The sequence below is a fragment of the Elgaria multicarinata genome, chromosome 4 (assembly GCF_023053635.1).
Source record: "Elgaria multicarinata webbii isolate HBS135686 ecotype San Diego chromosome 4, rElgMul1.1.pri, whole genome shotgun sequence".
Lineage (NCBI taxonomy): Eukaryota > Metazoa > Chordata > Lepidosauria > Squamata > Anguidae > Elgaria > Elgaria multicarinata.
In genome coordinates, this window is record NC_086174.1 from 123349244 (window position 1) to 123363655 (window position 14412).

At 40.4% G+C, this 14412-nt stretch overlaps 1 protein-coding gene across 1 annotated transcript in view; it reads left to right on the forward strand.

The window, feature by feature from the left end:
• Positions 1-12840, forward strand: part of TPO (thyroid peroxidase) — a 102960-nt gene extending 90120 nt beyond the window's left edge. The window contains exon 17 of the mRNA XM_063125479.1: positions 12696-12840. Within this exon, the coding sequence (XP_062981549.1) occupies positions 12696-12840 (145 nt within the window). The remainder of the gene's footprint in view (positions 1-12695) is intronic.
• The last annotated feature ends 1572 nt before the right edge of the window (positions 12841-14412 follow it).

Here is a 14412-nt window from a genome sequence, read left to right on the forward strand (position 1 = left end):
AGAGAGAGACCAAAAACACTTCAAACACTCTTACACAAATGGCTTCCAGCACTGGAATTAACTGAACACCCCTGAAGTGTCTAAAAATGTACTTTTTCATTCTTTAACTGGTAGCAAGCAGAGTGGTTGCTTTCCTGAACACTGCTTTTAAAGCTTTAACTTTGTTCCCAAGGGGCTTCGTTTAACTGGATTAAACTGTAATACTTGGCAGAAGAGCTCCCAGCCTCTACACGTGGGTTGGGGAAATGAGTTCCCCACTTATGTCTTCCTAATACTGCAAAGTTAAAAACAAAAGGCAAAATTGCTACGTACAAGAAAGAAAACAGATTCTGTGAGTTTCCTCTCCTGAAGAAGTGAGGGGAAATGGTGTCGCCAGCTTTTCCATGTTAAATGTAAAACTCTATGGAGAAAGAAGTTCCTTCTCCGCCCCATTCTAATTCTTTACATCTTCCCACTTCTTTGACTATCTCATAAATGCAATACATTTTCAGGCAGAAAGGTGCAATGAACTAGCTTCATTCCAAGATAAAAAATGGTACCGTACTGTGTGGCAACATGAATTTATGAACACTCCTGATGTTCACAATTAATCACTTTGAAATTACAAATCTGCCTTCTTGATGGAGGATGAAAAATGTTATGGGTCCCATATCACACACACACACACACACACACACACACACACACACACACACACACACACATATATATATATATATATATATATATATATATATATATATATATAATCTTAAACCCCCACCTTCCACAACAAGATGAGAATTAACTTCATATTCCCCTTGAGATTCTGGTGGTTTATGAATTTGCAGAGCTTGGAGCTAATCTCAGATAAATTCAAGCTGCCTGTTCTTACGAATGCAATGTGTCTGCTATAAATAAGTGTGAGCGCTGGAACCAAATACAATTTTATAAGAGATAATGGAGCGTTGCACTTATTTTGATGCATTATCTATTTTTCCAAATAATTTTCTTCTATTAGTAGTAGTAGTAGAAGTAGAAGTAATGTTTACTACTGCTGCTTATTCTAATGCAGTCAGCTAAGATGGCTATCTGGATAGTTGGGCATAGCAACCTACTGTTTCTACTATTAGGGTAAGCTACACTCTACCTCTACCGTCTTACAAGCTATTGCTGCTAGTGTTTATATATGCTAGCCTTCACTGCTGGGCTTGTCTCAGGAGCTAAGAATAGTACACATGTGCTAGCAACATCCCTGACTGGGAGGCAGGGGGGTTACAGTAGGTTAGGCTACTCAGAATGCAGACAACACAACCAACCAAAGACCCCATCATTTGGAGCTCAGCAAAACATGGCCCCAAATAGATGATCAGTACTCTGGAAGCCCCAATAATGTTGAGTAGTGAAATCCCAGACATGTTTACTTAAGATATGTTCCAGTGTCATCTTGATTTTTGGAGGGGGAATGCACAGGAAATGGCTGCTACCACTGGAATCTTGCTCAATCCAGGATGCTCTTGAGCCAAGCAAGTTTGAGGAACCAGCAATAGCCAGTGCTAACCCCTCCTCCTTCTAGAGCTGTTTAAAGCTTGCAATACTTTCCGCCTCTCAATCCACACACGGGAGAGCGTTCTAGAGGGTAGGTGCCACTACTGAGAAGGCTTGGTAGATCTCAGAGGATGATTTAATGTATGCAGGAGAAGACATCTGCACAATTCAAGATTACTACAAATAAGACTCATCATTACAAATTATGTAAAATTGAAACAACCTTATATCATATAGAAATAAAGAAATATAAGTACCTAATCTAAATGTATGCATAAATGTATAACTATAAATACAAACTCGCACATACATTTATTGGTGTGGGTGTGAGAGAGAATGAGTGCATGTATCTATCTCTACCTCTACCTTGCTATCTACAGTTTCTATATTTAACACATTCCAAATTTTAACTAGTCTTCATAAAGGAAATAAATGAGAGCTGGGTTTCATTAAAATTTGCTAATCTCTTTCTTCCTTCTCTCAGTCGCTGTTTGGCTCCTCATAATGCAGAAGTAAGCCTTGCTACAAAAGAGATAATGGAATATAAATTGTTTCTTATTTCCCTCTTAATCCTGGAACAGTATGTTGGGCCCATTTAGAACTGAATTGTGAGCATACATTCAATTGGGACTGAGATTCTGTTCATAACTATTCATGCACAAATATCAATGATTTCTCTGGAGCCTGTACAAGCTTCACCAGGCAAAAAATTGCAGCCTGAGGATGCAGCACATACCATACTGACAAATGTGACAGAATTGTCCTTGATTCTGACATACCCTAAAATCTTCTCTACCTGGAACATCCTACCTGGAAGTTCTTTTAAGGCTCCAACCCTATCTTACTTGGAAGTAAGGCCCTTTGAGCTCAGTGGGATTTACTTCTGAGTAGAAGTTGTTTTATTATGTTGTTTTATTATGGTTTTAATTTTTGTGAACCGCCCAGAGAGCTTCGGCTATTGGGCGGTATAAAAATGTAATAAATAAATAAATAAATAGACATTCATAGGAGAATCTGTAAACGAATCTTGATCTTGAAAGAAAACTCATCACAAGAACTTGCATATGGTGATTTGAATCTGAGAGCTTCATCACACCAGCGTTATACTGTGCATTCACTCTGAATTACATGCAAAGGACTCCGATGTTTTCTACTTTATAATCTGCTTTTATTGTGAAGTACTACCATGCATCCTGCTGTGATTGCGCTGCTTCCCTAAAAGAAGCGCCAAAAATAGAATTGTGGAAAGAGCGACTCTTCTTACTCCTCCACAACCCCAAGCTAATTTTAACATACTACCTTGTCCCTCTCTGGGGGCGCAAAAGGATGGTTTTTAAACTTCAAATTAAACAAATGCTTACATCTGCATAAGTTTTAAAGATAAAGACATCAAAACCAGCACATTAATAGATATTAAGGAAGGCTTTCAGCATACCAAATATGAATCAGACTGGGTCATCCATTGATTTTTTTAATGATTTTTTACATTCCCCCCCCCAAACCCTTTTCCTGGTATGCAAAGGATCTTAGGAGCGCTGCCACCCAGGGTGTGATTTAGCTAACAACAACAATGACAGCTTTATGCTATGGGGATAATTCGAGGGAAACAGGTACGTGGGATGAAGCTCTGATTGGGATATATCCAGTTAATCCTGGTGGATTAATTATATTTATAAAGAGATTGTATCTGCTATTTCAACTTTCCCTTAACAATTAACTTGATTATACCTCTCATTTTGCAACAACCCATATCCGCTTTCCAAATATTCCTTTTGCTTTACAAACGTATCAGTGTAAGTGAATATTTACAGGGCTGGCATGTGCAAGGATTTTGGGAACAAGACCAATGGACGCAGCTCTATGCCACTTACATGCATTGATATATGCTGATTGGGCAGAACAACTAAACAGGGGTGATCTCACAGATAAAAATATTAACACAATCTCAAACTGTGTTATGTTTCAAGGCATTAGAAAAGAACATTGAGATTCTTGATTGTGCATTCAGTAGCTCCAATGTATGCTTTAAAGTATTGTCTGATTTCAGCTACACAGAGAGATTTTGTTTATTTATTTATTTATTTATTTATTACATTTCTATACCGCCCAATAGCCAGAGCTCTCTGGGCGGTTCACAAAACTCTCAGAACTGTTCCAGAACTCTCAGTTAACAAATTTCCTACCATTCTTGGCTTACTTCTAACAGAGATTGCATGTCAATAAGTCTGTAACAAGCTCAAGGATCTCTTAACTAGGGCTGTGCACCGCTTCGGTTCCGAATCCTGAATCCAAAGCAAATCGGGGTGATTCGGAGGGCTATGATACCTCTGCAGAAACCAAACCTCAGCATAATACTGTAAAATCATGACAGCATTCCCAAGCAAGTTCTGACCTGAGCTAGCTTTCGATAGAAGCTTTAATAGCTGGAGTTCTCAGAAGTGGAAGGAAACTGATAAGAGAGTAAATTCCATTCTTATCTGGTATTCGCCCCCACCCTTATGCGACCTTGCTTAACAAAGTCCTGGAATTTCCACAAGGCAGACAACCTGGTAATAGAACTTTCATCTCCCCCTTTTCTTTATCTGGCAGATATTCACACTTTATTAGTTAGAGTAGAAAGAGTAATTAACAGAGCAATCCTAACCTTTATCTTGGACAGCTACATCAATGGGGCCTCTAAGAGAAATCCAAGCCCTGCCAGGCTCCTGAGGAAGTGAGATGAGCAGTTGGTTATGCTCCTCTCTCCCTGCCATTGAAACCAGGACTGGTGTAGATTACTGGCTGGTTTGTGGACATGTCTTGGGGTCAGCAGTGTCTTTCCTGGACACCCCTCCCAAACAGGTCCCTGACACATCTCTTTCCCCCCCCACACACACACACAGCACTGAGGGAATGGTCATGCTGGCTGGGATTCAAGTCGTAGTACATCAGAAAGCACTATGTACATGGATGGCATTGTAAGCAATTAATATTATTATAAATAATAATCAAATTTTCTAAAAGTTGTTGTATGTATAGAGTAATTTCTGTATCTTGTGGCTTCAGGATTTATCCTCTCTCTTAATCGCAGCACTAAAACATGAAAGACTTATCAGTGTTGTACTTTTAAACAGATAAGGTAACTTCTCTGAGCTTGGAGCTACCTGACTCAAATGCAGCCATTAATTCTTGTCTTAATTAAAGATTTTCTAAAAATACTACATACCTATTTATATTCATACATCACCCTATAAGGGAAGACATACATTAGTTTAAAGGTGCCACATCATTCCAAGTACTTGTAACACTTCTGTATACAAAAGTGATATTACATCTGGGTGCTAAACTAGCAAATAGTCTGTTTGACTAACATTTTTTATTCATTCCTTTGTGTCAACATGTTGTGCCTAGTATTATATGATGAAGGGCTTACAAAGCTGTATCAGGGATAGACAAACTGTCATGACACAGACCTCACACACCAGGCCTTGACGCACACAAACCTTCCTCAAGCCAAGCACCACCACTTGAACAACCTGAGGGCAGGGTGAAACACAACCTTTCCCTCATATGAGAGGGTAAAGGCTAGAATCTGAAAAGGTTTTACTGTGTATGTAATAAGCTGAAGGTTATATATAAGGTATTTACAATAGTAACTGTAGAGCAGGTGATAAAGCCAAGCAGACACGTGGTTTGAGGTAACAAAACAAAACAAAATGTTTTATTTTTGTTTAACAGAACTTAGTTACTTCAAATTCAAGTTAACCTGCTTAATTTACTAGTTTTAATAAAAACAGTAATCCTAAATCTCTTAAAATCTTATCTCCTTTCACTCTCCACACCACTGACAATCCTAACTGACACTCCCAACTAACCAACCAACCCCTGCTCTAGACTCCCCCATTTATACTCCCCCCTTTCACAGCACCATCAGCCACACCCACTCAGTCCAACATTCTGCACTCACTAGACATACCTAAGGGAACAGAACTGTGGGGTAATGTCACACAAACCCTTGGCGTTACCCTGCTAAGATCATTTGATCTTTTGAGTCCAAGGTAACAAAATTACAGCATGATTATTACTAGTCATGGCAATGGTGCCAGGTGCATAGGAAAATGCAAATATCAAGTGTCATTCAGACAAGTTTAAGTACAACTAAGTACCTTCCATCGCAAGGTAATTGCAAAAGGAAGAGTGATAAAGACGGCTTTATGCTCACAAAACAGAACTGTTGTAAATTGGTATGAGCGAGACACAGCCTGCAGGCGCCCCCTCATGGCTGTTTTTGTGCCCCCCCTCCGCTCGCTGCTGAACTTGCTACTGCAGTCCATAGGGTGAGCATAAGGAAAGTTGTATAGAAAAGGGCATTTCAGCAGGTGTCATGGTTAAAGCTGGGAGAGCTATACTAGAATGACCAGATACAAAAGAGGGCAGGGCTCCTGCAGTGTTAACAGTTGTGATGAAGAGGGAATTTCACCAGGTGCTACATGCATATAATTGACACCTGCTGAAATTCCCTTTTCTGTGCAACTGTTAAAGATACAGGAAACCTGTCCTCCTTTCCATATGGTCACCCTATGCTGCAGCAATGGTAGCAAAGAAGATGGTAATTTTGGAAGCAAAGAATACATGCGCTTCCCCATCCCCTGGCACATTGTTTGCCTGCAAAATTGCCACTTTTTTTTGGTAACTGCCACTGCCACAAATTTAATAGCAATTTTAGTGCTGGCCACAATTCTGGCAGGAATGGGCTGCAGTTCCCAGTGGGTTCAGGGGCCCTTTGCCCCCTGACATTGCCCACTGCTTGGGAAATTAAAGGAAATAATTTTTAAAAAACAGATTTTTTTAATGGTGTATATATTAATATGATCTAAATCTTAATGTACAAATAGCATGATCAGCAGTGAAAGCAGCTTTCTGCTGTTATTTATCCCTTAGAATTGCTTCCACAAATAAGTTCGCAACTTGTCTTTGTCATGTCGTCTTTTCTGCTAAGATCATTTGATCTTAGAGGAGAAAATGAAAAATATTGTACGAAACGTCTACGTATAAGGCTGCTGTGCTCAAGCTACTTTGGCTAAAGCTGACTTTTTGCAGACGGTGATACTAAGGCTATACAGCCTGATGCACAGGTCCAAACTAGTGATGACTCCTAACTAGACATGATGCCAATGGTGGATTTCCTCTCAATGCAAATAGCAGTCATGTGAGCTATTTTCATCAGGATCACAGCAGAGGAAAAAGGGGCTAAACTCTACCTCTTCACCTGTTGAGATCTCAGTAATTATCACCGACCCCCGCCACTGTGCTCCCACTGAAATTTCCCTTTAAAAGATGCTTTTAACATCACATCACATCAAAGTAGAAGGGCTGCAGCCATTGGTGTAGTGGTAAATTTGGAGGTACGGACACTCATCATGACAGTCACCAGAGCCACGCCCCCAAGAAGAGTCCAAAATTGAAGGCAGCTGTGTCAATCTATATCAACAAACCAGTTTAGCAGGTTTCATTTGCTAGGAGTAAGTCTTTTATAAAGTTAATCGGTCGTAACTGCCCATTCAGGACCATGCCAGTGCAAAATACTTTACATAACAACAAGGGACAATATACGGTCCTTGGGAAAATTCATTTCCCACCAGCTACTGTGAGGATCTCAGCAAAGCTCAGAGGGAACAGGGAAGTCTGAGGGGCAGCAGATGATAGCATCCTTGCTAATCAACTGCATTCCTCTGGTAGCTCAGTGGTCGTGCATATTTTGCATGCAGAAGGTTCCAGGTTCAAATCCCAACATCATCAGGTACAGCTGGAAAAGATTCTTTTCTGAACCCCCGAACAGCTGCTGCTAGTCAGTGTAGACAATACTGAACTAGTGGGCCAAGAGTCTGAGTCATATGCACAAGATTGCTGAGTCATATGTTCCCATTGAACATAGCAGCATGTTTTGAGTTAGCATGCATAGGTTTGCAATGCACATTAAGCAATAAAGCAAATGTTCCTTTCCATGCATACCTGGTGACAATAAACTGAACTATCCCGCCTCTGCTGTGCTTTTCACCTGTAAATACAGAAATAATAATAATGCAACTTTGTGTTGTATTTGGGGCTTAAAAGAATATGTAAAGTAAATTTCCAACACAAAATAAATGAAAAGGGGAGGCGGGGAATCAGTAGGAATCTGACGTATTTTCTCCACTCAGTTCTTCCACAGATCCCATGAGCTACCCCCTGAATTTCTTACAGAGTGATGGTCAGAGGTAATATTGTGACTGGTTAAATGTTAAATAATATGGGAACATGTGACACATTGGAGTTCATAAAATGGCAAAATTCACCCTAGATTCTGCAGAATCACAATTACCCTCTTTCTCAACACCTGGCTTCCATTTTGCCTCATTTCTCAAATTCACGGGCCCTGGAAGTGCCTCTAGGCACCTATATGTTGGATGAATGCAAATCCAAGTTGGTGACCTCTCCACAGAAACCAGTGTACATCACAGCATTTGTATTTGCAGCAGTGTCAGTACCGTAATGGCAAATGTCACCAGTATCTAAAAGCCAAATGCTAAAGAAATACTCAAAAGTGAATGCTGAAGTGGTTTGTGTGTATGTGTGTGTGCTCACATGCAGATCTATTCCTATCTATCTTAGTTTTCACTGTGATGTCACAGAGAACTGTATTGTGGGGTGTGGTTTTAGTATCTCATGTAAGTTTCATAGACATTCTTTGTCAAACAGCACCACCTTCTGAGAAAAGTGAGAAGCACAAACATCTTATCAAAAGTCGGTCACAGCATTATTGTGCTTGGCTATGAAGTTTCAGCGTTTTATTCTCTCTCTCTCTCTCTCTCTCTCTCTCTCTCTCTCTCTCTCTCTCTCTCTCTCTCTCGTGCTTAACTTCCTCCAGCTAAAAACTGCAGGAGTAATTTATCATATTACTTATATAATTTTCCATTTCTTTCAGACTAAGTTTACAGTCCTATTTCATTGATTTGTTTGATTTTATCGTTCCTTTAAAATAATTTCACTTATCATCCATCCAGCTCATAAGCTACAATGACTACACACACACACACACACACACGCAATTTTTGTTTAGTATTCACATATATCTATGTGCCTCTCAGTACCAGTTGCTGTGGATCATGAGCAGGAGGGTGCTATTGCATTCATGTCCTGCTTGTGGGCTTGTTTGTGCTCATCAAGGTTCTTCTTAAGCTCTTACAGTTATGAATAAAATTTCCTCTGATAGCACATTTCACTTTCCACTCCCAAAGAACTATTGCCATTGATGTATAGTTAATGTGCAAAGTGGGACATCTCTCTCATGTTACTAGTAGTGAAATCATCCTTGTTCAGTTCAGAATGCATAGGTTCATACAAGTTATGTTCACACATACACACATCCTCAGAAAACAACCCATAGTCTTGAGACCAATCTGAAATTCATACCTTGACATATTCCTGATGACTTCATTTGGAGCATTTTGGGCCCCAAATGCGTCTCCCAGACTTCCCATGGGAACCCACCCAATTGCCTCTTTCCCTTCCCTAAATCCTACCCAGTGGAAGCCGAGGATCCGATGTTAATGGTCAAGGAATCCACTCTGAGTTTCAGTCACAAGCAGTCAAAACTCCTTTTGCGTTCTGATTGAAACCTGCCACCACCTCACTGACATCAGAGCTGCCAGCGTCCACTGATCTTACCACTGATCCTACAGTGGTAACAACAGGGAAGGAGGCCTCATGAGAGGCCTCCGTCCCTCTATGGCATCTGACCTGGGGACCCTGATAAATGTATCTGATAAAGTGGACAGCATCTACAAAAGCATATGTCAGAATAAATACTTTTATTCTTTAAGGTGCCACAAGTCGCTTCATTGTTTTTGATCAATGTAGTTTTCCATTGGGCATCCAGCACCAGCATTCCCTACATCCAATATACTCACACTGAGGGCCAAACCAGTTGCATGACTTATGTCAGCAGATCCCTGATTGGATCTCTCTCCAGGGTGTGTGTCTTTAAGTGTATGTGAGGAGGGCGGAGGGTTTGCCAGGCTGGCAAAAGAGGGGCCTAATCCTCCCACACCCACATCAGTTTCCCATTAAAAAAAAGTTCATCACATAAATTAATAAATAATCAAAGCAAACAATATTAGAGAAATAAACAATGTAAACAGTCAATGCTAGCCAAGCTTTAACAGCAACTCATTATACTAAAACAAACAAACACTATAATGAAACCATTAAAAAGCAATTCACCATGTACTTATCGAAAGAAGCCAAAGACAAAAAGCAAACAGTGGCAAAACTCAAAAGCAACATAAACACAAATACATTAAAACACATCCACAAAGGGAAGGTGCTGGAAACCTTCTTGCCTGTATGAAATCTTAGAACAGCCTTCCCCAACTTGAAAGCCTCCAGTTGTGTTGGACTACAAATCCCATCCTCCCCATCTAAAAGGGCCAGCTATAGCATGCATGTCTCCCATGCAGCAAAAGTGAGAATTGTACTCTAATGTATGTGGAGGACAGTAGGTTGGGGAAAGCTACTTTAGAATATCAGGTTTTCTCGTGGTGCATATCTGCTCAGAAGTAGGTCCCATTGACCTGGTTTGCTTTTAATGTCAAGTCATCAGTGGTTTAACCCATGGATTGTTGGGGCTGCATGGGAGGGAGGGAGCACACTAGCTCCTGTCTGCTTGCCATTTCTGCTTTGATTCTGTTTTTTTCAAATAACCAAGGATTGTTTGATGCAATGTCTGAACCCAGAATTCTGGGTTGTTGTGGGACAAACAACTCAGAATTTGAACCCAGGTTTTGTTGTTGGGTTCAAACTCTGGGTTATTTCTCCCTCAACAATGTAAAGTATTGGGTTCAGATGTCACAGCAAACAACCCAGAAAGAGAGAGTTGATCGAGAAACCATTCAAAACGAAAGTGGCAAGCACATGGAAAGCGACAAACTCACTCCTGCACAGTCTCAACAGCCCATGGGTTGTTGTTATGTGCAAACCAGGCAAGTGAGTTAATCACATGATATAGAATACCCAAATAGGACTTTGGTCTTAGAAACAACAACACATATACCTATATATGTTGTTGTCCACAAGGCGGTAGTGTTACTCTATTTCTTTTGCTCCAACTTCTTTTTGGAAATTCAAGGGAAACATTTTTAATTCAGGGGGCGGGGGGAACACGTCAAAGTATAATTTTGGGCCTGTTCAGACAACACACTAAGCTATGGTTAGACTGCTAACCCTTTTGCAGCAAATGGTTAGTGAGTAGGGTGACCATATTTGGGAAACCAAAAAAGAGGACACCTAGTGTGTGTGTGTGTGGGAAGCAGCTTTCTGAGTCCTGCAGAAAGCACGTTATTCCCCCGCCACCTTAAAGAACCCAATTGGAGTGGAGGAGGGAAAGGATTTCATTCTGCACCACCAGCATCCACTCCAAGTGGGGCCTTTTCTATAATGTCCATGAATGACCCACTTTCCCCTTTAAGACCTCAATTGGAGCTCGGGGTGGGGGAATGATGTGCCTCAAGAAAGCATGTCATTCCCTCCTGCCATGCTAATGGCAGCCTTAAAGGGGAAGGTGTGTCATTCCTGGACATTATTGAAAATTATAGAAAATCCCCCCTGACACCATGGAAAGAACAAAAACCAGGACAAATCCGGGCAAATCCTGACAGTTGGTCACCCTATTAGTGAGCGTATTTAAAACGTGTATATGGAGGCACTATGGTTAGGTATAGTTCACAAGACACATTAAGTCATGGTTCACATGACATGCTAAGCTGTAATGTTTAGCTCAAATTGCTTAACCACTGTGGCTTTGTGTGTTGTCTGAACAGGCTCATTATCATAGATGCATTGAAGAAAAATAATAAATACATGATATAAACCAGTGAAGGTGTTGACGATATAAATGTATCAAAACAACCCCAGACATTTTGGAGGGTTTCTAGCCCCATGTGCCTTCCAAAGGCAGCAGAGACCCACCAAAACATTCTCCTGCATACGTCTAGGGAACTGAATGGGAACAATGGTAGAGCATAGGACTTGCTCTTACATGTCTCACATTTAATAAATAGTTAAACAAATAATTAAACATTGCTTTGGATCACAGCGAATGCATATCCGCATTCAATATTGTAGTGCCAATTTTATGCTATGTATCCTAAAGAGTTGGAAAAGATATACATTCTAATCTCTAAAAGATTGCATCCCATCAGAATGAAGTCTGTGTCTGGAGAAATGTTGTTGTTGTTGTTGTTGTTGTTGTTGTTGTTGTTTTGACATAGGTCAAGAATGGAAACCATTTCTCTATGAAATAATCCTGTTTTGAACATTCCCCTTAAGCCATCTGTTTTGATCAGTAAGCTTCTCAGCAAACACCAATTAGAAAAACCTGGCATGCTACCACTTGGCTTCCCAACTTGGTTTTCCTCCCTTTTGCCACCTCCATACATGTTGCTGCTAAGAAGGGAGGTCTTTATGACCTACAGGACTCAGTTTGTCATCATATATGGGCAAAAGTGCTAATACAAAATTTGGTACCATTCATTAATTAATTACCTTTCCCATTCATTTCTGTGATACTTGAACAGGAGACCAGCCAATGGATTGCACCCCAAAATAATGCTGGATTTGGGATGAGGTGGGGGCGGCAGGTGGTTTTCAGTTTTTATGCTTAAATGCTTTCCAGTGTAAGGCCGCATGCTGACATGCAGAATCAAGGTGGCATGAGTACTTTCCAGTGTCCAGTCTTCTTCTGTCTAGGCAGTTTTAAATAACACTTTCCTGTCTCCTACAGTGGGTGGGTAGCGATATCATGTTCCCTTGCCCACCTTCCTGGCAGACCTGTCCCACTTTAGAGGTCATCACACAGCCACATGTGGGTGTAATTTCTGAAAAGGGTGTACATGTTTATCACGTATTTGCGCCAAGATTGCATAGCCAGTTATTGGATTTTATCTGGGATATCAATCATGCTATTAGAGACAAGAAGGCTTCCGTTAGGGGAAAAAACAGTCTTGACTAAATGAGAACAAAAAGAAACACACACTTTGGCAGAAGAAATGCAAGAAGGAATGCAAAAAAGGAAGAATTTGAGTACATTTGCTAGAAACAAAACCAACAATAAAACTTTCTTTATATACATTAGAAGCTTGAAATTGGCTTAGGGAGGTGGTTGAACTATTGGTCAACAAAGGCATGCTAATGGAGGATAAAGAGATTGCAGAGAAACTGAATGAATTCTTCACATCTGTATTTGAAGATGAGGACAATGGTCTCCCACCTCCCAGAACATATGCCACCCAAGCCTGACTGTGGAAAGAAAAAGAAAGGGAAATGAAATTGTTATTAATTGATGTGATGGGCTAACCATCTGTATTCACTGGATTTGCTTCACTTTGCCACCATTTCTGGCCCTTTTCGCCTCGTTGGTTGACAATTCGGTGGGAAAGACCATAAGGATGGTAGCATGGGGAAGAGGCTCCCACAATTCTGTGGGTGGTCATGAATTTATTTATTATTTGATTGTTACATTTATATCCTGCCTTTTCCTCCAAGGAGCCCAAGGTGATGTATATGATCTTCATCTCCATTTCATCCTCACAAATGATCCTGGGAGGTATGTTAGGCTAGGAACCAGTGACTGGCCCAAAGTCAGCCAGTGAGCTTAATAGTCAAGTGGGGGTTAGAATCTGCATCTCTCCAATGCCAGTCTAACACTCGAACTGCTACACCACACTGGATCTGCACGGGGCCTATACCACAACCATTCAGTCGATTAACTTTTTTATGGGTTTCATGATTCTATTTATGGAAGGAATTCCATTTGAACTACACATTTTCCAAACCTCTAATAAACCACATTTTCCTTAGCTTAACTTCCTACCCTCTCATTGTTTTAGCTGTTAGCAGTAGGGATAGCTCAGTAAAGGGTTTATGCTTTGGCCCTTGCAAGCTACAAGATGGTTCACCAAAGTTCCTTTTTAATCCCCTGTATATAAACACACCATTTGATTCTTCACAGTAAAGCCACGTAGGGATTTCCTTCCTTTCAAACTATGGAATGAATCAAATCCCGTACTCCTTTATCCCAGGATGCTAAATAAAGGCCATCCTAAGAGGCTTTAAAAGTCATGGGGGTGGCAAGCTCTGGGATTTAATGCCTCCCAGTATACTCGACTGACATTGTCTTTAATCAGCAACAATGAAATAGTTCATTATACAATGTAAGCATGGTGAGAATGAAGGGGTTGGAGGGGAATTGGGAGGGTTTGAGAAAAACAACAACCCCCTTCTATGAATGAGTGGATTTTGCTGACTCTCGTAACCACAAGACTTGACAGAGTGTATAGAAGTATATTTCTCATGCTGTTTGCTGGAGTATGGAAGCATTGCTTCATAACAAGAGCATGTTTTAAAGCTTCAAGTTTTAGGGGCGGGTTGGGGGGAAACAATTAAAACATTAGCAAAAAGAAATGCTCATTAGGGGGGGAAAAGTAGGTGTTCCACATAATAGCAAAACGTTTGCTTTCTGAAAAATCTGACCACAGTGGGAACATTTGACCCATTCTTTCTGCAATCTTATATACACTTACTAGGGAGTAAGTCCAATTGAATGCAGTAAGACTTATTTCTGAGTAGGCATACATAGGATTGCACTGTTACAGTATTAGTTTTAATTAATGAATGAATTAATTGCATTTCTGTACTGCCCAATAGCCGAAGCTCTCTGGGCAGTTCACAAAACTAAAACCATGAAGTACAATTCAAAGTATAAAACAAACAACAGTATAAAACACAATATAAAAGCACAACCAGGATAAAACCAAGCAGCAATGCAGAGGTTTATATAGATTTAAAATACAGATTTAAAACAGCAAAGTT